This window comes from Branchiostoma lanceolatum, chromosome 14 (assembly GCF_035083965.1).
Source record: "Branchiostoma lanceolatum isolate klBraLanc5 chromosome 14, klBraLanc5.hap2, whole genome shotgun sequence".
NCBI classification, from domain to species: Eukaryota; Metazoa; Chordata; class Leptocardii; order Amphioxiformes; family Branchiostomatidae; genus Branchiostoma; species Branchiostoma lanceolatum.
In genome coordinates, this window is record NC_089735.1 from 16849759 (window position 1) to 16875436 (window position 25678).

The 25678-nt window shown below is 41.2% G+C and overlaps 1 protein-coding gene across 1 annotated transcript in view; it reads left to right on the top strand.

Moving 5' to 3' along the window:
- Positions 1–24635, top strand: part of LOC136448425 (proto-oncogene tyrosine-protein kinase receptor Ret-like) — a 72928-nt gene extending 48293 nt beyond the window's left edge. The window contains exons 12-24 of the mRNA XM_066447974.1: positions 7366–7497; positions 7719–7823; positions 10228–10505; positions 11126–11273; positions 11515–11622; positions 11869–12068; positions 12491–12613; positions 13017–13087; positions 13217–13257; positions 15327–15423; positions 17211–17310; positions 17663–17762; positions 23630–24635. Coding sequence (XP_066304071.1) covers positions 7366–7497; positions 7719–7823; positions 10228–10505; positions 11126–11273; positions 11515–11622; positions 11869–12068; positions 12491–12613; positions 13017–13087; positions 13217–13257; positions 15327–15423; positions 17211–17310; positions 17663–17762; positions 23630–23796 — 1670 coding nt within the window. The 3' untranslated portion in view covers positions 23797–24635. The remainder of the gene's footprint in view (positions 1–7365; positions 7498–7718; positions 7824–10227; positions 10506–11125; positions 11274–11514; positions 11623–11868; positions 12069–12490; positions 12614–13016; positions 13088–13216; positions 13258–15326; positions 15424–17210; positions 17311–17662; positions 17763–23629) is intronic.
- The last annotated feature ends 1043 nt before the right edge of the window (positions 24636–25678 follow it).

Consider the following 25678-nt stretch of genomic DNA (forward strand, 5'->3'; position numbering starts at 1 on the left):
AATGTGTTCGTCACCAATTGTTCTTGTTGCAGAACAACCAGTGGTCTCTTACACCAAGGGCGAGAATCTTCCAGACATAGACCTGGTTTGCTGGACTTTACCAGCCCTTGCCTTCAATAATTTCCTTCTTAAGTGACAAGACACCATCAGGCCTCCCCTTCAAGTTTCTTCTTATCTTTTGACCTTATCAGTGCTGGGCCTGCCAAACTTTTATTACAGTGAATGCAAGTTTCGTCACTGAGTCAAAGCCACATCACATTAAAAACACAATAATGCGATTTGTAGATGTTATTAGAATTTGCCCCCAATCGATGGGCGAGAATGGCTGATATTTATGTTGCAAATATTTTGTCCCTGATGTGATGTGGCTTTGACAGTCCCTAAAAGGCCCCGGGAAATTCCACAAGGAAACCAGATAGCAAAGCACTTGGGACAGATTTTACCAAGCGAGGGATTTTTTTGACAAAAAAAGGTAATGGGCATTTTCATGACCTACGATCTACAATATGGCTTTGACGTTAGATTTTAAGATTCTACAAAGTACGTACTCAACCGATATGACACATACAAAATGATTTGAATGGTCTATCATGAATATAATTGTACATTGTACAAGACCAAAAGTTGGGAAGCTGTAGAATTTGGCACAGAACAGTGCAATGCCATGGCTTGATGCGTTAAGAAAACTTCAGTGGGTTGCTATGGCCTTTCGTATTGTGAATGACCTTGATTCAAATGTGACCGTGACTCTATTTATGGTGAGCATAGTATGTTGTGCCAACTAACTTCCCACATGATTCTGAATAGACTAAAAATACCCCCAACATCATGAATATTTGCGAGAAAATATCGGAAATGGATGGTACATGTGACTAAGCATTTAGTGACTTTTAACCGACAATTGGACCTTGAGATAGAATCTTTTTTATAATGCAGAGTACCTTTATGGCATGACAGACCACTGGTAAGTCAAAGGGTCCATAACAAACATCTTTTTCTACATTGAACTTCACAAAATGCGAGAATATTGTGAAGTTTTGCCAAAATGGGCATTTTTTACCGTTTTGGTGACCTTTGACCTATAATATGACCTTGACACTCCACCTTTTGAAGTGCAAAGTACTCTTACGGTATGGCATGCCTCAGGAAACACCATTAAATGGACCATAATGCACAAATCTACGTTATACCTCATCAGAAGTTGATAAGCTTTGAATGTTGGCAAAAAACACAAATTTTCAGGGTACAAAAAGTAGTTTTCGGGGTAGGAGGGGGTTTTTGAACGAAAATTTCAAAATAATTACATAGGAGTGCTAAGAAAATCTTGTTGCATTAGGAAATTAGGGCTAAAGTGGTATTTGGTATTAACACCCCTCCCTATTTCAGAGTCTGAAAGAGAAATAGTCCAGAGGTTGTTGACCGATTAATTCTTGTGTGTGTAGATAGCTTAGGTGATGATTTACATAATCATATGCTAACTATATAATCAGAATCTGATCAGGGAAGTTTATAAATCCGTTGCATTTCATGATAGAACTCTCAAGCATGGCATATGTAATTGAGAAAGGGATGAATATCCATAGATATCAATCATGCGAATGAAGGTCTAATTTGCAAAATTAATGAGAAACTAGAAAGGCAATATTTGTGAGAGCAAATACAACATCGTTCATCCATTTCCCTCCCCACATCCACAAAAAATTGACTTTTTCAAAAGCAAGTCTAGAATTGAATTTTAACAAATATTCCTCGCATACAAGAATGGACTCCTCCAGCGGCGAATAGACCAACATGTATCATGCAAATTTCTGAATGTAAGAAACTTAAACCGTGCCGAAGATTTCTTCTACGGAAGAATTTCCGCACTCTGATTGTCAAGAAAATTGTGCATTACGCAGCGGACAGTTCTTCGGAACCAACTGAAGTTGTGCAGAAGTTTCAGAAATCTCTGCTGGACACAATGCAAATTTGCTTATTTCGTACTGTAACACTAACACATACGGTACCAGTGATACCACAGTTACAAAACTTTTGCTGACTAAAAGATACACAACCACTTGTAGGGAGGTGAGCCTTTGTGTACTCTTACTCGGCACATGGAAGAGTTAGTGCTCCTAATTGGATTGTCTATTTCAACCAATCAGATCCAGTTTTGAAAATGCATGGCTGTTCTGAAAGGCACTCTCATTGGCTGACCGAATTAGTCCACCTGGCGCCATAGGAATAAAGATGTTACCATATATGGCAACACCATAGAAGGTCATATGAGAAAAACAGCCAATTTTCTCTCCCAAATTCCAAACTTTTAAAGTACTCCCTGGAATACCTGCGTGAATTGAAGACAGCATCTGCTCGAGCCGGTCCAGATATAAAACATCACCTCCGTTACCTCAGGATCTTGAAGCAACGTTGCAGACCGAGAGGGAAGAAAGCCGGGCAACACCTTATACGTAGGATCTGTACAGTTAATGGGAACAGGCCATTGATATGCAAATATGGACCATTCCACAACCAGCTCAAGCCATCCATATGTACAGTTGCCAGTGAATTCCTCCCGGTTCCGGGTGGAAATGACGTGTCCACATCACGACCACTGACCGGTTTACGCGCCCAGATGAACATTCCTGGAGCATACAGGAACACATACCGGCCGACATACCTTCCTCACACTCTACCCATCGTCAACAACAAACTTTTCCGTACACCGGTGAACATCATACACGGACAGATGCAGGTAGTACCAATTGCCCCTGACAACACTCAGAACTCTAGATCTAATGCTAAGTCGAATATACCATGCCAAATTACTACACCATCTGTACTTCTATGCAATGCTCGTTCCCTAGTGAACAAGTTAGATGAATTCCACTCGTTGTTGTTAAGTGAGAATGTTGAGGTTGCTGGTGTGACAGAAACCTGGTTCAGTAATGATGCTCCCCCTGACTTTTGGTCCATAGATGGCTATACTGCGTTTACAAAATCCAGAGATAGACGGGGCGGAGGTGTAGCATTATATGTAAGTGAGAGTATTACTGCACGTCAGATAACGACGGTCACTGTGCCAGATGAGTTAGAATGTATGTGGGTTATGTTAAGGCCCAGGCGCCTACCGAGGAAGATCTCCTCCATTATTGTCTGTGTAGTGTACGCACCACCACTGTGCTCCTATGAAGACACCTTACGACAACACTTGATTGAAACTGTAGATAAGCTAAGAACCCATTATGATAACGCAGGATACTTTATAATGGGCGATTTTAACCATGTTGACATATCTGCAGTGTGTTCTGGTAACGGTCTGCATCAAGTAGTTAATGTCCCAACAAGATATGAGGCAACTTTAGACCTCATTCTGACAAACCTTAACGACTTCTATCATCCCCCCACTGCGACCTCGCCCCTTGGTCGTGGCGACCACAACATCGTCCTACTAAAGCCCAAGCATCAGTTGGTCACGAACAAGACCACCAAGCGTCAGACACGACCCATGACGGAGTCAAACCTCCGATCGTTCGGTCAATGGATAACTCAGTACCAGTGGGATGACGTGTTGGAGGCACAAGGCACACAAAACAAGACCTCTACCTTCTACAGAATCTTAACCCAGGCAATAGATACACACTTCCCCTCCAAAGTGGTAAAGACCCACGCCCAAGACAAACCATGGATTTCCCCAGTGATCAAGAACGCGATCAAGCTCCGTCAGCGTGCGTTCGAGGAACAAGACTGGGCCACATGGTGAACACTCCGAAACAAAGTTCAAAGGGCGATCAAAAGGGCCAAAAGTGAGTTCTACCGGAACAGAGTTCAGAAGCTGAAGAAGGAGAATCCCAGTGCTTGGTATAAGGAGCTCAAAGTCCTCACTGGTACACAGAGGAAGGAGATGGCGGTACGAGTGCAAGGTGTACCTGATAACCCGAGTGATATCGCGAATATCATTAACAACAAGTTTACCGACATCACGACATCCCTCCCACCGCTTGACGTCACCAGATAAGCGAGGAACAAGCAGCACGTGGTTACTGACGGACTTTAGCAAGGCCTTTGACCTTGTTGACCACACCACAGCGATCTGTCACCTCCTAGAGCTTGGAGTCCGTCTGGAAATAGTACCATGGATTGCCAGCTTTCACACTGACCGGAGCCAGACAACTAGATATCAGGGAGCCCTCTCACAGGTGAAACGTCTTACCTGTGGTCTGGCGCAGGGCACGAAACTCGGCCCAATCGTCTTTATTGCCCATGTTAACAAGATCGCCGACAACATGAAGGCGCAGTCGTGGGCATTTGTCGACGACTTAAACCTTGTAGAAGCGAGGCTGATATCACACCCAGTGAAGCTACAGGATGACCTCAACACACTTTCTACGTGGACTGAAACTAATAAGATGAAGCTAAATCCGGGAAAGTGTAAAGTCATGCAGGTGTGCTTTGTCCGGAACCCTCCCCCACCTCCTATTCTCACAATCAACGGCCATGAACTTGAAGTCGTCAGCACTGCCAAATGCTTAGGGGTAACCTTTCAGTCTGATTTGAAGTGGAACGTTCAAGTCATGGAAATGACTAAAAAAGGGAAACAAAGGTTGTATCTCCTTTGTAGGCTGAGACAGTTCCAGCTACCTACACACGACTTACTCACTGTATACACATGCTTTGTACGTCCGGTTCTGGAGTACGCAACACCCCTGTGGCACCCAGGCTTAACAAACAGCCAACGGAGGAAGATTGAGAACATCCAAGTGCGTGCAACTAAAATCATCCTTGGCAAGAACTTCCACAGCTACTCCGCAGCCTGTGAAGCCCTTGGACTCCAAACTCTCGAGAACCGTCGTGTTTCTCTTTGCCTGAGGTTTGCCCAGAAGTTGTACATGTCTGAGCAGTACAGACATTGGCTTCCGCGGTCGAGGGGAGAGATAAGTGACCGGGAGACTAGGCAGAAAAAGAAACTTGACCAGTTGCCAGTCCGCACTGCACGATATTCCGGTAGCCCAATCCCTTACCTTGTCCATCTTCTGAATACCTCATTGTAATTCCAGTATAAGGCCCAGTGTAACCCAGGCAGTTAATTGATCCACCGTTTCATGTTACTTGCTAATACGTGCAGATTAGTCTTAGTCCGGTACGCAACCTTTTAATGTAACCATTGTATGATTTTAAAGCCTTATAAGTATTTTATCATGTGTAATTTGTAATGAACATGTCATTCAGCCTCCAGGCTGCAAGGTGTTCAATGAATAAAACCCCTTATTATTATATTAAAATAAATCGTATTTTGAAGTGGTGTATGTCAAAAATACGACCAAAGTTCTTTTAGCATTTGCTCTATGTACCCACATAGGAAATTTCAGGTCATTCGGCTATAATTAAAGAGCACGTGAGGCCCAGATATACAGATTTGGTCTGAAAATGGCAAATAAAAACCAATAAAATCATTTTAAAGCCCCATATAAAAAAAAAATGAAGAAAAAAACGTCCGGAGGTATTTGTCCACTCTACCTTTGTGCCAAATTTCAGGTCATTTGCCAAAAAATGACAGACATGAATCGATTTGAAGATTTGACAGGAGGAGGAGAAGAAGAAGAAACTTGAGAGAAAACAATATATTGCATCCATACAATGCATCCATACAATGGATGAAATATAGATACAATTCATAGTGGCAACTAATGAGAATTCAGAATCGCAATTCTTTCCAGCAAGTTGGCTCTCGGGATTTCTAGTGTAACATCAATAGCATTAGGAGTGATGGGAAGTCTTCAATACCGCACCTTTTAACGGGCCTGAAGTTCTCACATCCTCCAAAGACAAAGCTGAGTTATTTGCCGAAGTCTTCAGTAAGAGATCTACTCTTGACGACTCCAGTCATTCGCTCCCGAATCTCCGTCTAGGACGCCGACTGACCGTCTTCTGGAAAACTGTTAAATCACTACCTCCAGAGTGTCCGCAATCATTGCTAGTCTCAACCCATCTAAAGCCACTAGACCTCACGGCATCCCTGTCATCGTTCTTCTTCTTCTTCGCTTTACCCTCAAACCACCCTTGAAGGGGAATCGCTGGGGGGGGGGGGGGGGGCTAGGCCTAACAGATTACGGCAGGGCGGCCGCGAGCCCGGCCTTAAGGGCCTCCACTGTCAGGGCTTGGGCCGCGCAGCGGGTTCCACTCTTCAATCGTACGTGGCAAAAAAGGAAAATCTGTAATAGTCAGTTAGTCAGTAAAGTAATTAACCGAGCTTCTCGCCTTCTGTTCACTAGCAATAATAAGTTTATTGCAAATTCCTACCCGAAGGCTATTTGCAAATAATATACTTAAAAGAACAGGGTACAAAATAGGTATAAAAGCGGCTAAACTAGATTATACAAACGGAATTGTCTATAACTAGTGAAGGTTTTGACTTCTCTTCTGTGAGCAACCGAAGACATAATGTCCCACCTTTTCTATAATTTGTGGGTTTTTGGTAATTAAAATAAGAATATTCTTTTCTTTGTCTTTAAGCTTAGAGAAATTCGGATAATTTTTTGTGTTCTGAATAGACAACTCATTTCGTGCATTATCATGAAATGAACAGTTTGAAATAAAGTGCATTTCGTCTTCCACGGCATTTGTCCTGCAATACTTACAAAGTCTTTCGTATATTGGTAATTTTCTAAACCAGCCTCTTTCTATTTCAAGAGGATGAGCACTGACTCTAATTTTGCTAATGGCTGATCGCAGTTCAAAATCTGCAAGATCACGATATCTCTCTATATTGGACATGGTTTTACATTTTGCATAAAATCTTTACTTACCGCTGTCGGTTAACAAGGTATAGAAAATTATTATATATATATTGTAACAATGTTCGTCTACGGGTATTCGTCGGAAGACTTTGCTGTAGGTGGAGTGCGTCCGCTTGAAGGATGTGTGTAGTTTTATCAATTTGGACCAGACATAACCAGAACTTAACATATATCTATATGTAATGAAATTTACCTAATTCTGCTCTACATGCCACATTGCTACTACTGCAATGGCCATTGCAATGGCCATTGTGGACTATCAAGCATTTTGGTTATATTGCTGGTATATCTAAAGTCGCCAACGGTCATTCACGCAGCTCTGGGTTGTACCTTTTCTAACGCTTGTGACCCATTAGACGTAAAAGGGGCCCCACCCAAACTGTTGCACTGTACTCTGTCGGTCGCACCAAGTTCTCAGTGAAAGGATTTTTATCATTCAGTCTTCTTCTTGGCTCCATGTGGAACATAAACCGGAAGGAATTTAATGACGGAGCTAAACGATCAGACTAGAAACAATGGGCTGTGCAACAAAAGAATATGTTTCTTCTTGATGATGAGGAAACTTAAGGCTTCTTTTTGTCCTTATAAGACGAAATCTCTGGACTTGCCAGGATGAATGAAGATCACACACCGGCCCGAGGGGTGGGTGCTGCGGCGGGACCGTGTCACTGTGGAACCCCGCGGAGCTGCATCTGTGCACCCGGCATAACGGGAGAAGCAAGTCAGTACTCAGAACAAGCTATTTCTATGTAGACAATGCCGGAAGAGTTGAATAAAAAGTGTATGATGGAAATGAAAGGATTATTGTCATACACTAAACGGTATGGAATGGATAAGATGAATATAGAGAAAGAAAACTGTGATATTTGTCAAGAATGTCTAGATTATCACCTCCAGTCGTGATAAAACACGATTTCAAGTAACACAAATGCTTTTTTGTAGGCATTCCATCCATCAAGACGCCAGAAGATACACAACAGGAGCCAACACGGCCTCCAGATAACGCTATCTACAAACACGCGACTAGTAAGAATAAATCTCCAGAAGGTACGACAACCATTATGGCATATGTGTGTGTTAGTGTGGGGTGCGTACATCACTATGTTTGGGAAAATAAGATACATGTTTTGTACACCAGTTCGTCGTCAAACCAACTAAGACGTCAGGTTAACACTTGACGACAATTTGTACCACTCAATGGAGATAACTGAGCTTTCTTGGATAAAACCACCTTTTCTGCTTCTTCATCGGATCATCTGCAGAACATACCATGATCCTAACTAGTTGATAGCCAGGGTTCAGCTGTTGTAAGTAGCTGATGTAAGCTTGTCTTGAGCATGAAATACTAACCAAAACGTGGTGTGCTAGTTGGAAGAACTATATCACATCGAATTTGCTAACGTATACTAAAGTGAACAAACGATACCAAATGAGAGTAGAAAACATCCAAGACTATACGTCGTACTAGATCTCTATGTCAGAGACTGTAGTTGTGTTTTTTTTGGCTCACATCCAGGACTATTAGGCCAGTCTATTAGATCTTTGTCTTTAGTTGCCAAATTGATGCTCGTGTTGATGACATCCATAAAATCAAATCAGTGTGGCCTTTTCTGCATTATGGCTATATCGAAACATTGCAGCATAGGATACATCAAGACCATTTGATTGTCCTTTTAGTGCCTGACAAAATGATTGCATTAGAGAAACTTGGTGGTTAGGTCATATGCATACTCTAAAGACACCGCTCACGTGTAACTCATGATTCAAAACAATTAACTTATTTGTCCCAATCAGCTGCTAATATCTCCATGAAAATGGAGGTTTAGTTTTTGGCCTATCTGTGGGATTGCTTGTTTGTTTGTATTTCCCGCTATTTATGGTCAGCATGAATTAAGAATGGATTGTGATGATATTTGGTATGTGGACAAGTCTTGGAAATAGAAAGGTCAAGGTCAAGTTTGCCCCCCCTGGTTTATGACCTTGATACTGCAGCAGAACTTTCGTTTTTTTGTATCCTTTGTTCTGGACATGCTATGGTCTTGAATTTTGGTGGCAGCTTTTTGATGTAAGGTAAACGTAATGTAGGTTTGGGTCTCCTAGCAGCTTGTTCTGGAACTGCAGGGACGGTTGTGCTAAAATCTTTCAAGGATTCCATTATATCCATTATGCAGATAGCTTAGACAGAGATGAACATAATAAAATGCAAATTATGACTTAAGCTGTATAATCAATGAGGAAGATCTATAATTGCAGTGTTTTCCATAAGACTTTAATATATATCATATATGCGACATGTGGAAGATAGAACATATGCAACTAGAAAGGCAACATTTGCAGGAGCAAATGCAACATGTATCGCCCAGCCCATGTTAAACCTTCTCAATTGCACATAACTTGAGTAGGACACAACAATAACAACACAAGGATGGGAGCCAGGGAGTAGTGAAGTTGTGCCTGTCTGCACCTGTCAGAGTACTAGTAGTGCCCCTAATTAAATTGACTATTTTAACCAATCAGGTTGAGTTTATAAACCGTGTGTATATTACAACGCGCTCTCTCATTGGCTGACCGAATTAGTCCACCTGGCCAGATGAATAAAGATGTGACATAAAGTTCAGTGACCCCATATGAGGAAAATAGCCGATGTTCTCCCCAAAATACCCTCTAAAATCGTATTTTGAAGTGTTGTATGCCAAAAGTGCGAATAGGATTCTTTGAATATTTGTTCAATGTACCCCCATAGCAAATTTCAGGTCATTTGGATGTAATTCCAGAGCAAAGGAGGCACAAATGTACGGTTTTGGTCTAAAATGGCCAAAAAAACCTCAATAAAATCATTATAAAGGCATTAATAAAAATAAATTAAAAAAACGCCCGTGGGTATGTGCTAACTCTACCTGTACACCAAAGTTCAGCCCGTTTGGCCCAGGGACGGCCGAGATGGATCGCTTTGAAGATTTGACAGGACGAGAAGAAGAAGAAAGAAACATAACCGAAGAAAATATGTATCGCCCATACCTATAGTGGGCGAGACATAAATACCAATTATGCAATTAAGGAAATTATATTATTGTGACATGTGTAAACACGGTTCGAAAGTCGGGGTCCTAGTACTAATAGGATATGTATTTTTTTAATGGCGATACCTCCCTTTGAAAAAGGAACTTTAATAAACAGAAAAATAAACTATTTTGTCAGTACCTTGTCCACTATATATCTGCTACTAAAGTGGCCTCCATGCAGTATTCAATACTTTGAAGTGAATTCGTTATTACATGTTCCAGCTCTGCATTGGCTTTGTTTGATTTCCCTTTACATTAGAAATTAAAGTAATGAGTATGTTACTTCGAAAGACATACAGAAAAGAAAGTTTTCTTACATATATTTTATATTGCTGTGTTGTAGCAAAATTTACTACTTGAGAAATTAACATTTGACAATGCTATTGCAGAAAAGAAACAGAGCATACCGACATGCCCATTTGGCTGCCAGTTGGCTATCGGGCTTGGAGTGGCTGTTGCTGTGTCAGCCGCCGTAGCTGGCGTCATTTTGTCTCGGCGGTTAAGCAAGGCCCCGCCACGTGACGCCCAGGAGGACGATGATACTCCAAACTTTGCTGTCCCGTCAATGTACGTGAACAGTACCTACAGATACCGACGTCCTTCCATTTGGGACCCACTATTCCCAGACACAGTTGTCGCCAGTGGTGGATATTACCCTCTGTCTTGGGTGAGTGTAACTCTTCTTCGTCATTCCCATGAGATGATATTTACTGTAGATGGTAGTTCGGCAACATTGGGCTGAAGAGTAAGGTATCAGTGCAGTTATAGCACATGGTATTATGCATGGTAGATAGAGTTGTGCTCTTCATATCTCTCTAAGTGTATTGGCAAAACATGCTTCGAAAATTAGCTCATAAATCACATCGCTTTACAAAAAAAATTCATTAGCCTGAAAGCTGATTTAATCATTTCTATAGTTAGTGTCATTAGGTAAGTACGGAATGCTGGAGGTAAAATGGCATAAATCAATTTTTTATCTTCAATTCATATAATAATGCGACCTTAACGACTAGACAAAGATATCTATTTCTATAAGTCCACTTAACGTTATTCTTAATGCTCTTGATGCTTAATGCTAGAGGAATATAAAGATTACTTTTAAAATGTGTTTAAATCTCAACTACGAATAACGTCTAGCATGCTTAAATATCTTACTTGGTGCAGTGTATAGTACTATGGGTCATGTACCTGGATTAAAGGAATAGAGTGAAATATGTCTTAGAGCAAGATTGTCTTTCCTTTAGTTGAAATGAATAGGCTATATAATGGCACGTAAATCTCCCGCAGGTTGACGCCAAGTGGGAAATACCTCGTGAGAACATCGTTCTAGGAGAGACCATCGGTGAAGGCGAGTTCGGCAAGGTTGTGAAAGCTCAGGCCACTAACGTCGCCAATGTCAAGGGCGTTTCCACCGTGGCAGTCAAAATGTTAAAAGGTTAGCCAACTGCCAAAAGATATGAATGTATGAATGACTGACTGACTGACTGACTAACTGACTGAATGAATGAATGGCTTTTAAGTGATAGATTTATGCAAGAGTATCAATGCATCACTGAAATTATTGCTTTCATGCATATATTTCTATGCATATAAGCTATGGGCTAGGTACAGCGGAAAACCAGGTGATTCAATGAACTTCATCCTCTCTACCTACTGAAGCCTGTCTGCATCCACAGATTATGCTTCTGCATCCGAGATGCGTGATCTCATCTCAGAATTGGAGCTCCTGGCGCAGGTGTCGCATCCCAACGTCATCAAGCTTATCGGGGCCTGCACAGAACATGGTGAGTTTACTACCGTAACGATTAACAGATGCGACTTTGAAAATTACTCGTCAGAGGACCCGAAACAATCAGATGTTTGAACTACATGTATGGACTCAAAGTTTTAGAAACAGCTGCAGCAGCCGCCTTAACGCTGAAGTTCATTTCAAACTGTACTGAATGTTAAACAATCAGCAAATAAAAGATATCATTTTGAATATATTGATTATGCTGTAAATAATATTTCTTCAACTTATTTTCCTGTAGGCCCTGTCTACGTCATTGTGGAATATGCGAAGCATGGTTGTCTGCGGGACTTTCTCCGCAGTAAAAGAAAAGACGCCGTTCTTTTCTTGGATGACGACTTCCCGAACATAAACAATGACGAGGATAGTCTGATGCCAAAGGACCTACTATCCTTCGCGTGGCAGATAACTAAGGGTATGCAGTATTTAGCTGAAATGAAGGTTAGTAAAGACCTTTGGAGACTTATACAATTTTCAAACCTGTTAGCTCTTAGATCAGTGTCTTCAGATACAATGAACATCCGGTAGGGTGTAGACAGAGCTAGATTATCTTAGCGCATACGTGCACCATAAATGTTTTTTGTTGCTGGATAACCTTTCGTACAATCCTTTCTAATGTCAAAAATACCTGTTATGTCAGTAGGCTACTGATATTGAATACCTCGTTGTTGCTGTTAATGTTTGCCATCTTTAATTTCTACATCAATATTCCTGATCGCATGGACTAAAAATGTCAACTGGATTTTGTCTCAAGTCGCGGCGATAATGCGGCTAGATAGAAAACCCGGCATTTTTGTCTGTTGAAATTTCATGATGAAACACAAATTGCCTTTGTGATGTTCGATACTAGTGTGATTTCACAGTTGGTGCACCGGGACCTGGCTACCCGCAACGTGCTAGTGACAGACAGGTACGTCATGAAGATATCAGACTTCGGGCTGACTAGAGACGTGTACGAGGAAGACGCATACATGAAGAAAAGCAAGGTGGGAAAATACTTACATAACAACAATTTAGGAACCGTATTTATGGATAAGTATGTACTTAACTAAATTACACCTTAAGCAAATTCATTTTCAACCTGCCACTATCACATAAATTCACATGGAAGCGGAATACAATTTGTAAATTGTGTTCACCACTAACACACTTTGGATGTGGAAAAATGTTGACCCCTGGCCGACTCATGTGCGGATGGAGCGTTTGAAAATAAATCAAGCCAGCGCAAAATATGTGTGCGGCAATGCATGTAGCAAGTACAAGAAAGTGTGAATGCCCAATGAGTCCATCTTGTGTTGTTCTTATCTATGTTTGATGGCCTTAGGGAAATATGGCGCTATGAAATAAGTAATATGTATATCAAATCTTGTATTTCCTTTGCTATACTAGGGGCGTGTACCTGTGAAGTGGCTGGCTATCGAGTCACTATTTGACAATATCTACACCACCAAAAGTGATGTGTAAGTTTTTCTTTTTGTCTCCTACAACCTGTCACCTGTCTTCATGCATTTGCATTGTCTTTATACACCATGAACGCATGTGTTTTTGTTACATATGAACCAGAATCACAGAATTCATGTCCTTAACAGGTGGGCGTTTGGAGTGCTCCTTTGGGAAATCGTCACCTTAGGTAGGCAAAACCTTTTGTATGTTTAGCGTATTCTTACTATTTTTGGCGTCGCTCTCAGGGAGCGAGCCTAATGGTATAGTATTGTGTGCAGTTTCTAGGAATTGTACGAGACTTTGTCCACAGGCATCATAAGAATGTTTGTAATGTTAATAAGCAGTGCAAAGGATAGAAAGTGGGTTATGCAGCCCCCCAACCCCCCCCCCCCCCCCAGAGCATTCGTCCTAGAAAACCTAGACAGGGAACGACATATGTCAATCAGATGTGTCAGGCTTATGACATTGTATAAATGACCAATTTAAGACCTCAGACCTACTGTAATATTATTTTTTTCTAAAAATGTGTGTGGCTGTTATTTAGATGTCTTAATGCTGGTCCTTACAACCATTTAATGTCTTTCTTCTGGGAACGGGTCATAACTGCATCAAGTTTGTACTGATAAAGATTGTGTACACGCTGCTTCAATTCCCTAAGCAGAATAGTTAAATGGCATTAAGTTCATTAACCACATACATGACTGTTGTGCTCTGTGGTCTATGGATGTTTAGTTTAAGCGCCAGATTGAAGTAGGATTGAGACTGTCAAATGTGACTCCAACATGCTTTATTCTGTATCCTAGCATGGGTGCTAGGGGGTGACGTCATGGGGTCATAGGTGAATTTATTCTGCCTAGTGATTACATGAACATGTAATATCCCTCTTTCTAATAAAAGAAAATATGAAATCTTTTTCTATTGTCTTGTGCACTTATTTCGGGATGTGTTATTCGCTACATGGAACATGTTGAGTCTACTGTATGTCAGTGCTTTTAAACTTGTTAAAGGGTTTATGGAGGTGAAAACTACGGCGCAATCGTGTCTGTTCATCGGCGCCCGCCATCTCGCCTTATCAACATATTTAAGGTAAAGGCAAGATGGCGGACGCCGATAAACAGACACGATCGCGCCGTAGTTTTCCCCTTCTTAAAGCACTCTCACAAGCTCATAGAGCACGCACATTTAGTAGTCACAAAGGGGAAACCTCCTTAAACATGTTCTTTGTAGCGTGTAACATGTTCTTTTTGTTTGGCGCATATTGTGTGAGCGACCGATATTTTGTGGAGCGACCTGGGTATGCTGCATTGGAGCAAGAACATCGTCCTTCGAGTGGAATGAAAACATTTTAAATACGTAAGATTTGCTTCGTGTTTCACCTAAATGATTGCATAAAAATGTTTCCAGAGCGTCGTATAAGACTTTTGCCCCATGTACACTGCATATTGGACTCGGGTGAGGTGTTCAAACCTGGATGGGGTCGGATGAGGTGTTTAAGCACACCCTTATTCTAGTGAAGCTTAGTAGGAGCCCCAGTCACTTTTTAGGTGTCTGCTTCTCTTCCTCTCGACTTCCTCTACTGTGGTAAGGGAGATATCATACATTGTCATTGGCCAGGTCATTTTGGGCAGCAGTCCGTACTGGTAACAGCCTTGTATTCTCCGGGCAGTTTTCTTTCCACTATTGCTTTCACCCCCAGTTAACTTTTCTGAATTCTAATTCTCCCTGTGACACGTCAAACTTCTTACCGACGCTGTTTATCGATTGTTCTGTTACTGACAGAATTTTCTCTCATTGAATTTCCAACTGAATCATGTACGTTGCTCACTATTTCTTTCCTCTGTACCAGTACTACTAAATGGTATCACCTAGAGTGTGCATCCAGTTATGCCCCCCCCCCTTACAGACTTTGCGAAGCCTTTGTGTTCCCGCTGACCATAAAATATGAATCTTTTTACGTTTTGTGTTTTTGTGTGTCTTTTAGGCATGCTTGCATGATATAAGATTCAAGGGTAACACAAATCAAATTTAGTACGCAGCAAGGCCGCCAACGTGCCGCGGGTCCAGTGAGATAGGGGCTGTATGACTCTACATGCCTGTCGACACAGCATGACTGCATGCATGATAACATTATTTGCAACAACAACATCAGGTATGCTTATCTGAGATAAGATCCAAAAAGACGTCCACAAAAACAATTCTGACGTCACGTAACGTTGCTGGCTTGCTACTCACTGCCAACATCACTCTTGTGTCCAGGCGCTACTCCCTATCCTGGCATCCCGCCCGAGCGCGTGTGTGAGCTGCTGAAAACTGGCTTTAGGATGCTCCGACCTACTGGCTGCAGCGAGGAACTGTGGGTTATTCAGATTTTTCATTCCGTAAAAGAAGTTTTCTTACCTGTGTGAGAGATAGTTTCATATCGTTTTTAGGAGTACTTTTGTCTGTCTGCTTCTCTGTCTGTTTGTGTTTCCGCATACTTTGGAGAAATATACACAATGGATGGATTGCATGTGATCATTTGGTATATGGGAATACTAAGGTCAAGGTCGATTTTCGGTTTATTACAGTTATCGACTCGTTCGACCGATCAATAATGTAGGGTGAAGATTCTTTTTGTAGCACTTTTCGTTGTGTCAAAATGTTTACCATATTAACATACTTCAATTCTTCTGTAAATGAATAACAAAATAGAACAAGGAATCTTAAATCGAATCAAACAGTATAGCCGACATCCCCACTGTAAGTGGAGCCACCCACAACCCTTTTAAAGGTAAATAAAATTACCAGATGATGTTGACCGATCAGAAGGAGGACTGGTATACACATGACATTGACCAATCAGAAGGAGAGATACATGTCACCCAGCAGAGGAGAAAGATCATGAATTGAGTAGAGTGGAGTACATTTGAAAAAGATTTGACATACCAAGCTTGCAATGTTACAAAATTTTGTCGGAGGAAAATTTGTTTTCAAAATGAAATCTGTAATCTTCTTATTATGAAGATGACAAAGGTAAATTTTGAAATGCGTTTCTCAAAAATCAGACAAATGTATTTGCATACATAGTACCAAAGTTTCACAGTCGACTGGTGATGATGATGATGATGATGATGAGTACCAAAGGATCCACGCGTCATACAGGAATTCGTATGTCTTATATGGGTCAGTTTGGATAGGACATATGATGTTAATGACTCGATCACGTGGTGATTTTACTCGGTGTGTGATCAGGCCGTGTGGCACCATGTCCACCTCGGAGCGGGGTCATTAACCCTTAATTGTGTGTATTTCTGACGATATAACTGGAGAATACCTGGGAGGATTGTCTTAATATTTGGTATGTTGGTATGTATTGATAAGAAGACCTCAAAATGATTAGATTTTGGGCCCCTTATTGGCTTTCTAAGGTAATGAATTGGAAGTTGCTGTTGTGATATCTCGTGTTCTGGACATGCTATGTTCATGATTTGTGAGTGGGAGATAGCTCTTTGGAGGCAAATTAAGTTTGGGTGTCCCTCAGTGGCGTTGCAGGTGGCTATTCTGTTTCAGACTTTGAAAGAGAATAGCTCAAGACGGAGATGACGGATCGTCATGAATTTTGGTATGTAGATAACTTAAGTAAGCATTAAAATAATCAAGTAAATGTGGACATTATTAGACCTAAATCATGCAAATGGGGGCCTCATTTACCTAATTATGAGGAAATGCTAGCCTGTTTTGCTAAGATACAACTTCATACTTGAAAAAAGTTAGTTAGAGAAGATGACCAACTAATGTATCACATACAAATGAGGACCTTATTTATATAATCAATGAGAAACATTGATGACACGTCCCTCGAAAAGGTTAACATAACATAATTTGTCGAATGTGTGAGGTCGAGGAGTTCTAGTCATATCTATGTCATTGTTCTTATGCCCTTGTAATATTCCTCCTGGCAAAGATTGCAAGCATCTTATTCATTGCAGTTTTATTGTGAAAAAAACATTGTAATCATAGAATATCTTCCTTAATTGTGCAAATAAAACCCTAACACTTTTGTATAATATGCTGTTTGAAAGGTTTCATTTTTAAAAAGACGCCCACCTGCCAAAAAAAATCAAGATGTGAGTTGAAGTATTGAGTAATTCATTTGTGTAGGTACGCTATCATGTTGAAGTGCTGGCAGGAGAACTCCGAGGCGAGACCTACATTTAGCGAGCTGTGCACAGAGCTGGACTGTATGCTGTCCAAGAACAGGGTAACTTTAATTACTTACTTTCATAGGTATAGAAGACACAATTGTTGACCTCTGTAAGATAGCAGCTGAGATCAATCGTAAAGCGTGGCGGAGAGGACAGATTTTAATACGTAACAGAGCATAAATTTTGTCCATTCCGCAACATGAGTTGCTTTGGTACTATGATGGTTACAGATTACATGAACGTCACCACAATGGTATAGAGCGCTTTTAGGCAGTATGCTTATAGACGTTGCACTGATCCGAACTCTAATTAAGATATAAACTGCCAGAAAAATATCAAAAGGGACGCGAGAGTTATCAGTAAGGCCATATGTGATCAACTTAACTGTTTCTGTACTTCCCGTATCAGGAGTACCTAGCTATTGTTCCCGACACCACGAAGGTCTCCGATGTAAAGAACGGCAATGTCAATCAGTGGGTAGCGGATTCGCTGGCACACATTCAGCGCGGTAAGGTCTTCCTGACTCATATTTATAGCTACCCAGTATAGACCTAGTATAGTCTTTTTTCTTTAAATGTGATCTTTATATATATATATTGTTATTTTGCATGATTACGGGTTGCCTTCAGGCAGAAAGGCGTCAGCCTACATACATGTGCTTAGTGCATCGACCAAACTACCAGTAAGTTCCTTTAGGCCACAGCAAGTAAATTTTATTGATGACATCCTCGGCAGACTCCAAATTTAGTGTGCGCGGGCGACCCCCCCCCCCCCAAGATATCCACATTTTCAAACTTGAATGCCATAAAGCATGTAAAAAGAATTGAAGCGATAAAACATGGTATTATAACCTACAAGTCTTTTATCCCTGTATTCAATAAAACAGTAACTAACACTGATGTCAACATTAAAATCATTCTAAATTTGGATCCGGGCTTGTATTGCACATTAAGAACGCAGACACAAGGTTTCCCGTACACTAGGCACGGGAGTCTCCTAAGCCAGGCGGCAGACTGACTGCGTCTAAATAATGCTGGCTCTGTTCACTTCGTCTCAACTGAAATTCTCTCCTGACTGTCTGCCTGAATTTTCGTGCCTCGGAAATCCGCCGTCTTTTTATTCTGTCTTCAATAGACAAACAGCTAGACAATGGTCTACTCAAACCGCGTAACATTAGTTACTTCATCTGACCCTGTTATCGGATTTGTTAGTACTTCGCTTCATTCAAGAAAAACACATCGGATTACACGTTGTTGATAATAGTGGCACAGCAATTACAGACTAATTCCAATTATAGGGGGTTTGGTATGAGGGCTGCACTGTCCTCTTGCAAGTTGGTGACGAGGAGCAATCTTATTACAGCTTGCATACACAATAATTGTGCAACACATTTGCACCGATTTTCACAATTCCTACATGTACAAATGCCTTTTTTACGGCATCTAGAACGTTTTTGCAATGGAACTGACAGACGTTTGAAACATATCGTCCCGTTTTCGGCATATTGACCATTGCCAAAGGGTAAAAAAACTGTTGTTTTTTATTTCAAAATTAGGCCAAAATCAATGCGCGCGCTGATGTCATCCATAAAATTTATTTGCATTGACCTTATGGCAAAAAAATAGAACGTTTAAAAAATAACACCTGCTTTTGGCTATTACAAGAGTACCTTATTCTTGATTAGATGCCATCATCAATGCTGCGCACTCTCTGGAACTATCTGGACACTTTCTCAGAACAATAGCGGTAAAAACATTAGCAATTTCTTGTACTATGTTACGTATGAAATTAATTGGCTTTACATGGATTTCATAGATATACGGGGACAAGATGTCTGTTTCATATCTGGACAAAAATATTATACTTTTCTCTTCTTTTTCTTTTGTTGTGATAAAAGACAACGTAAAATTTCTAAGGCATTCATGAAATGAATATGTAACGTTTTACATATCCGCATGCGCAGCTAGTGCAAGTCTTAGGGCCCTGTCACACTTGTGCGTATATCATGTCCGTGTGAGATGCGTATTAACATTTTTGTCATACGCAGGCGCACGCACAATACGCACCTAATGCGTATCTCAACCGTTTTGTGAACGTTTTAGATACGCAGGAATACGCAAGGCACGGCCCAGTACGCCTGATAATTTTTGAACTAACCAAAACTTTCGTGCGAACGCTGTTACGCAGCTCTGACGTTATAAATACGCAGTGAATCTGTCCGGCATCGGTCGAGTGCGGTACGAGCGCGCTATGTGTTTGCGCTTCATACACGGTAAAACGCTTCTCTTGAGGCACGAGCTCTGAGCAGCGTACACATAGCTTACTTGCAGCGCAGATACAACGCACGACGAACGAACGTAGAGCAAATAGGGAATATATGTCACGAATTAGTGCCGTTCGTCATGCGATCGGGCAGCGCATTGCACGCATTAGCAACGTATGCCAAACGCGCAGATAGCGTGTGGATAGCGTGCACATAGCGTACTCGACGAACATCCCGTGTACATTCCACATTTGCTATTTAATTGGTGGGGTCGGGTGTTTAATTTACTTATGGGCAGAGAGGAAACAAACACAACCTTAATAGTGTACATAACTTTTAATGTAAACAATCATTGAAATGCCCCACACAGCTGTGTCCCTTTTACACTCACATACAAGTTATACTTGTCGTCACTTGCATGTGGAGGAGTCCTCTAATAACAGTTTACGTAGTCGAAGGGCCAATGCTCTAGAGCACGCTTATTTTGTTAAAACGCTAAAACGACGCAACGCGCCTCTCCCGTGAAAATACCCTCTATTAGGCTCTACTTTAACACTCCTAGCAGACAGTTGCTTGACTGCAGGTCTATAAAATTTACTCAAAGAACAAGCTAGGATGCGTCCGACGGTGGCCAACTTATTGATGTTAAATGAGTAACACTATAAGAAATTATCCACTGAACATTGCGAATTTTACGACATTTTTGTTGACTTGCAGCAAGAATGTAGCGGTCATAAATATTCTTGAAAATCTCTGTGCTGATTTCCAGAAACCTTACCTTTCATTTGAAATATAGCTTATTTTCGACTTGTCTATAGGGGAGCACAGCACCTGTATAGAAAATGTTAACTCTGTTGAAAAACAAGACACGGCGCCTCGCGCGTTCCGAACACAATTGGAACGCGTCGGCGGAGCAGAAACCACGGGACTTGATGTTTATCTTTGTCACGGCGTTGTAAACACCAATAATTCACTAACCCTCTAATGATTTGTATGTTGATTCTCTCAAACTTTAGCTTTCCATTGGTAAGTGGTTTGATGTTGATTTAAATAGTTGAGTACACGACGTAGAATACTGAAAATGTTCACTCCGTTAGGAAGACGACGCACCTAGCGTTCTACCTCCGCGCGCGGTCGCTCTCCGTGCAATCATGGAACTTCGCGGTCAAAAGTTTAACGGCGTTGTAAGCATGTAAAGTTCATGAATCATCGTGAGAATTCGTGAGCTAATTTTAAGAAAGCATGTTTTTCCTTTCATATATAGCTTATTGTCGACTTGAATATAGGAAATGTTCACTCCGTTATAGAGACACGGCTCCTCGCGCGTTCTACCCCGTGAGCTTGAAGCCAATGAACCTGGCCGTCTTGTTTTTATCGACATCGTAAGCACGTAGAGTTCCTGAAACCTTCGCAAACGTGTGTCATGATTTCCAGGAACATTACTCATTATATTAAATTTGATCATATAGCTTTTTGTAGATTTGAATGGTTGATAGCACAGTAATGTTCGCTCTGTTAAAGATGCGGCTCCTTGTGCGTTGTACATTGGAACGCGGTCGCTCAGGTAATTTCGATAAGCCTGTTCTGTATAATACGTTTGTCTTCCCGGTGATTACAATGAAGCAGCCCAACTCTCCTCTCGTTAGAGTTGTTCACACTCAAAGACATATATAAACAGGTGCAGGTCAACTTGAACATTTTGTTTATACATGTGAAGAGCAGTCAGCTTTGTGATCAACATCATACTCAGTTTGTAATGGGTTTTACGCGTACAGATATAGATGAAAAGTGGTTCTGCTGACCGTGGAAATAATCTACTGATTGTGAAGACACTGAGCTGTCACAAAGTGCGTAAAGTATTCAATCACATACATGTTTACTTGTTAACCACAGACTTTATTTAGTTTGTGTTACGCCAAATCCACTGTCCGAGAAAGTGACTGGCTCCTCCCTGACCGATGTTGGGCGCGGGCCTTTATAACACCCCCACAAAACTCCTTTCTGCTGTACGTAGTAATTCCTGCCGTACCCGCTACAAATTCGTGCTGTGTCCGGTGATTTTTGCCGTACCCACTAAAATTTCCTGCTGTACCCGGAAATTTGTGTCGTACCCAGTCCTTTTGCGTCGTGTCCGGGCATCGCACGGCCACAGTGTGTAGTCCCTAGAAAGGTGTGTATAAAAATCATGTACGCCAACAATGTTGGCAAACTTTCCTGTCCACCTTTCCCGTGGGGTAGCGACCGTTGGGAGCGGACTAAAGCTACCAACACTGGACCCCAGGCTATATGTACAAATCAATATAACGGGAGAAGACCTAGTAGGGTGGGGAAGGTGGATGGTGTGTGGTTGTGAGGCAACTAAAAGTCCGGGTTTATAGCTGACCCAACTTCAAGCCAAATTATCAGGAGAAATACATTTATAAATAAGAGTTAAACCACAAAAAGGGCTCAAACTGGTCCTTCTCTTCCTGATCCCACCGCCATCACCTGCCCCGGTGTAAACTGTTAAAAAGTCAGAGGCTTACCTAACCTGGTTTCTCGTGCCCGTGCTACTCGTGCCAAGGGCGTTCGATCTTCTGCCCGTTTAGAAAAAAAACCGGAAGTAGAATCGAATATTCGATGCTTGGCCCTTCGACTACCATAACTACTGATATCAACGCAACCAAATACAAAGGGTAAATAATGGCTCTAAATGTCATAGAGGGTTCCAGAAGTAAAACTAGCGTCCCCGTTGCACATATACAAAAAGTCCTACTTGTCTTTAGTTGCGGAGGCGTCTTCCCATGGCACTTTATGTGAAGCCCCTGTCACACTTGTGCGTATATACAAGTCCACATGAGTTGCTTATTTTTAAAACATGTTTTTGGTTTAGGTTAAGTTTGCAGCCGAATAAGTGATTTCTTAGGTTCGATCACTAGGCTCCACAGTGAAAGTAGAAAACAACTGTTTCCCCGCAAGCCTTACTTAAACCAAAAAAAAAAAAAAATTAATACACAACTCACGCGCACTTGAATATACGCATAAGTGTGACAGGGCCCTAACTACTAAGGGCCCTGTCACACGTGTGCGTATATTCAAATGCGTACGAGTTGCGCATTAACATTTTTTTAGGTTTAAGTAAAGTTTGCGGGGAAGAAGTTGTTTTCTGCGTTGACCCACCGCTGTGCAACGTAGTTATCGAACCATGGAAATTACTTCTTTCGCTGCAAACCTAATCTAGACCAAAAACATGTTAATGCGCAACTCATGCGGACTTGAATATACGCACAAGTGTGACGGGGCCTTAAGGCCCTGTCACACTTGTGCGTATATTCAAGCGCGTTTCAGGTTAAGTTTGCAGCCGAAGATGTTATTTCCTTGGTTCGATAACTAGGCTGCACAACGGTGTGTCAAAGTAGAAAACAACTTCTTCCTTGTAAACTTTACATTAACCCAAAAATTTTCATGCACAACTGAAACGCACGTAAATATACGCACAAGTGTGACAGGGCCCTAAATATAAATACAACCAAATATGCTCGTAATTCGATTAGCGTTAGTCGGACGTGCGGCATGCGGTCGGCAGACGTTGTGTGCGTCCGGAATGCGCTCAGCATACGCACCTGATACACAGCTTTTCGCTGCAAGGATAATAGTATTGCGTACTTCATATGCAAAACATACGTGTCTCATATATAATGGATGCGCTGAATGCGTTATTCATACGCTATATGTGCGCCGCGCATAACTCAAGAAATCTAATATTTTGAGCGTACTGTCAAAGTTTCATACGGAACCCACACGGAATTGCTTATACGCACAAGTGTGACAGGGGCTTTACTCCCTACATAAGAGGGATTTGAGCAGTCAACAATATTGGCATGGTTTTGCTTCAGTAATAAAACAATCGGAGTAAATATCGACAAAGCCTGTTTTGTTTTTCGGATGACATATTAATATTTATCTCCTGTAAAAAGCTCTTTTGTTGATTGAATCAGCAATATTTGACGTGGTTTATGTTTTCCGTCACAGTGTATGACACATGCAAAAATCTTGTTGGTATAACTATACAAGTATGAGTTTGTTTGTATAGGCATTTATCAACATGTTCGTTTGTTCTGGATGTGTTATAGAAGCTGGTCTATATCCCCCTGAAAACGAAGAAACGGTGCCTTACGAAGGACTCGCTCTCACCTCTGAAGGGAACTCTGACATCTGCAGCGATCCTGACGGTCTACTGACGCCCTCTTGCGGCAGTGAAGACAACTACGAATTGCCGACTTGCTCAACTGACGTGTGATCCATGTTCGTCAAAGAGCTTATTGTAGTATGGTTGATTGTTTGATTTACGTTAAATGACTATTAGGTCATAAAGCTCACTGATATAAGACTTTTCCCCAACCGTATATAAATCAGCATTGAAAATGATATTAAACTTCAGAATAGAATAATGCAAAGTAGGCGTCGGGAAGAGGCTTGGTGTTGTACATTCACAATATCAATGAAGTAAATTGGCTGTGGATCAAAATATGTTGGAGTAAAAATAGGTAATAATTGTCTGATTGTCTCACGAAATTTTAATGAGTTGCACTTGTAAGTTGATATTCTAATCGGAAAGCGTACATGATTATTCAATGGACTGATATGTCAACTATGGCAATCTGTGACAATGTTAGTTTCTATTACGTAAATCGTTCTATTCGCGTTGTTGTCACCATTTCCAAACTATTGAATTTTTACGAATAACATGTTTTTTTTTCTAGTCTTATACAACACCCAGTAGCTCTTTAGAGTGAGATAGGATCGTGGCATCATTTTTCATTCCGTCCTGAAAATTGCGTCATCGATTTTGATTTTCAACTCCTTTATTCCTCCCGGAAAGCATTCTATGCAGTACACCATTCTGCTTTTATAAGCCGAAAAGCATGGACATAAAAGGCATATACACAAAGAAACCATGTGTTTGTGAGTCGTCCAGAGAACGTCAGCTTCGTTGTGCAGGTAGTGTTTCTGTTTGTTGAACCAGAGCAAAACAGCATAAGTATTACATAAGCAAGAATCAAGAAGGCGATACTCATCATGTAAAAGATGTTTGTAAAAACGTTATTACATAGTAAATATAGTTTTATGTATACTGGATCTGTGTGGAATGTCTATTTTACTGGGGGGTCGTCCTTTCCCAATACAATTAGATATGGGGAACGTTGTTTATCAGTTGTATCCTGAATAAATACACATGCACCGTTAAACATCACTTGCGACATCAATGACGTGAGCCCAGGACAACGGAACTGCAGCGTCCCTCGAAAGGTCCAGCTGAAAGTCCTGGATTTCCATGTCGTTCGCCGTCATTACTCACATATAACGCGAAATGGTGCAACTTTGACTTCCGGGTTTTTGGCGACGCCTCAGGGGCGGAGCCGTTTGTATAGTGCTGGGATTAAATTTGAAAGAATTCTAAATATTCCACGCACGCATTCCCCAGGGAATTGGTTTTTGACATTACCTTGCGGGAACGGCGTTTGCAGTTAACAGGGATGAACTGAAATCTAATGCGTCGGGCACAGAAAAGGCGGTAGTTTCTACACGCTATTACAGCATTTTGCCGATGTTTTGATAAGCTTTTACTTCTACAATATAGAATTATGGTTTGGCAGGGTATGTTGAAATATGTCACAGCTTTTCATACATATTTTTGTTTTGACTTGTTACAATAAAGGATTTTATGTTTCGACATTCATCTGATACAAGTTCTTTCAGATGCTCTCAGAAGACTATAGCTAACATATAAAAGGATAAAGGAAGGACACAGAGACAAGGTCTCTCGAACATTGGGCATGTTGTGTACGAGAGTTTTTATCTATTGTGCTTCATTTGTTTTTGTTATTTGCGTTTTCTTGCTATTTCATTGTGTGTATTTTTTATTTTTTTCATTTTGCTTTCGCAATGATCCCAGTGCCAGACATGGTCCTGCATTTAATTTTTCTCCTTGGTGAATGCTATCGTCGCACACTCCAATTCTTCTATGATGATTCCGTATGCAGTCTGAAGGTAGCCATGACGAAGTTCACCTGCGAGCACAAAGAGAGAAAAGGGCATGAACAAATCAATGCCATTATGATCGTTCTCATTTATATGTACACATTTTGTAATCTCCGTTACCGTAAGAAGTAAGACGTTCC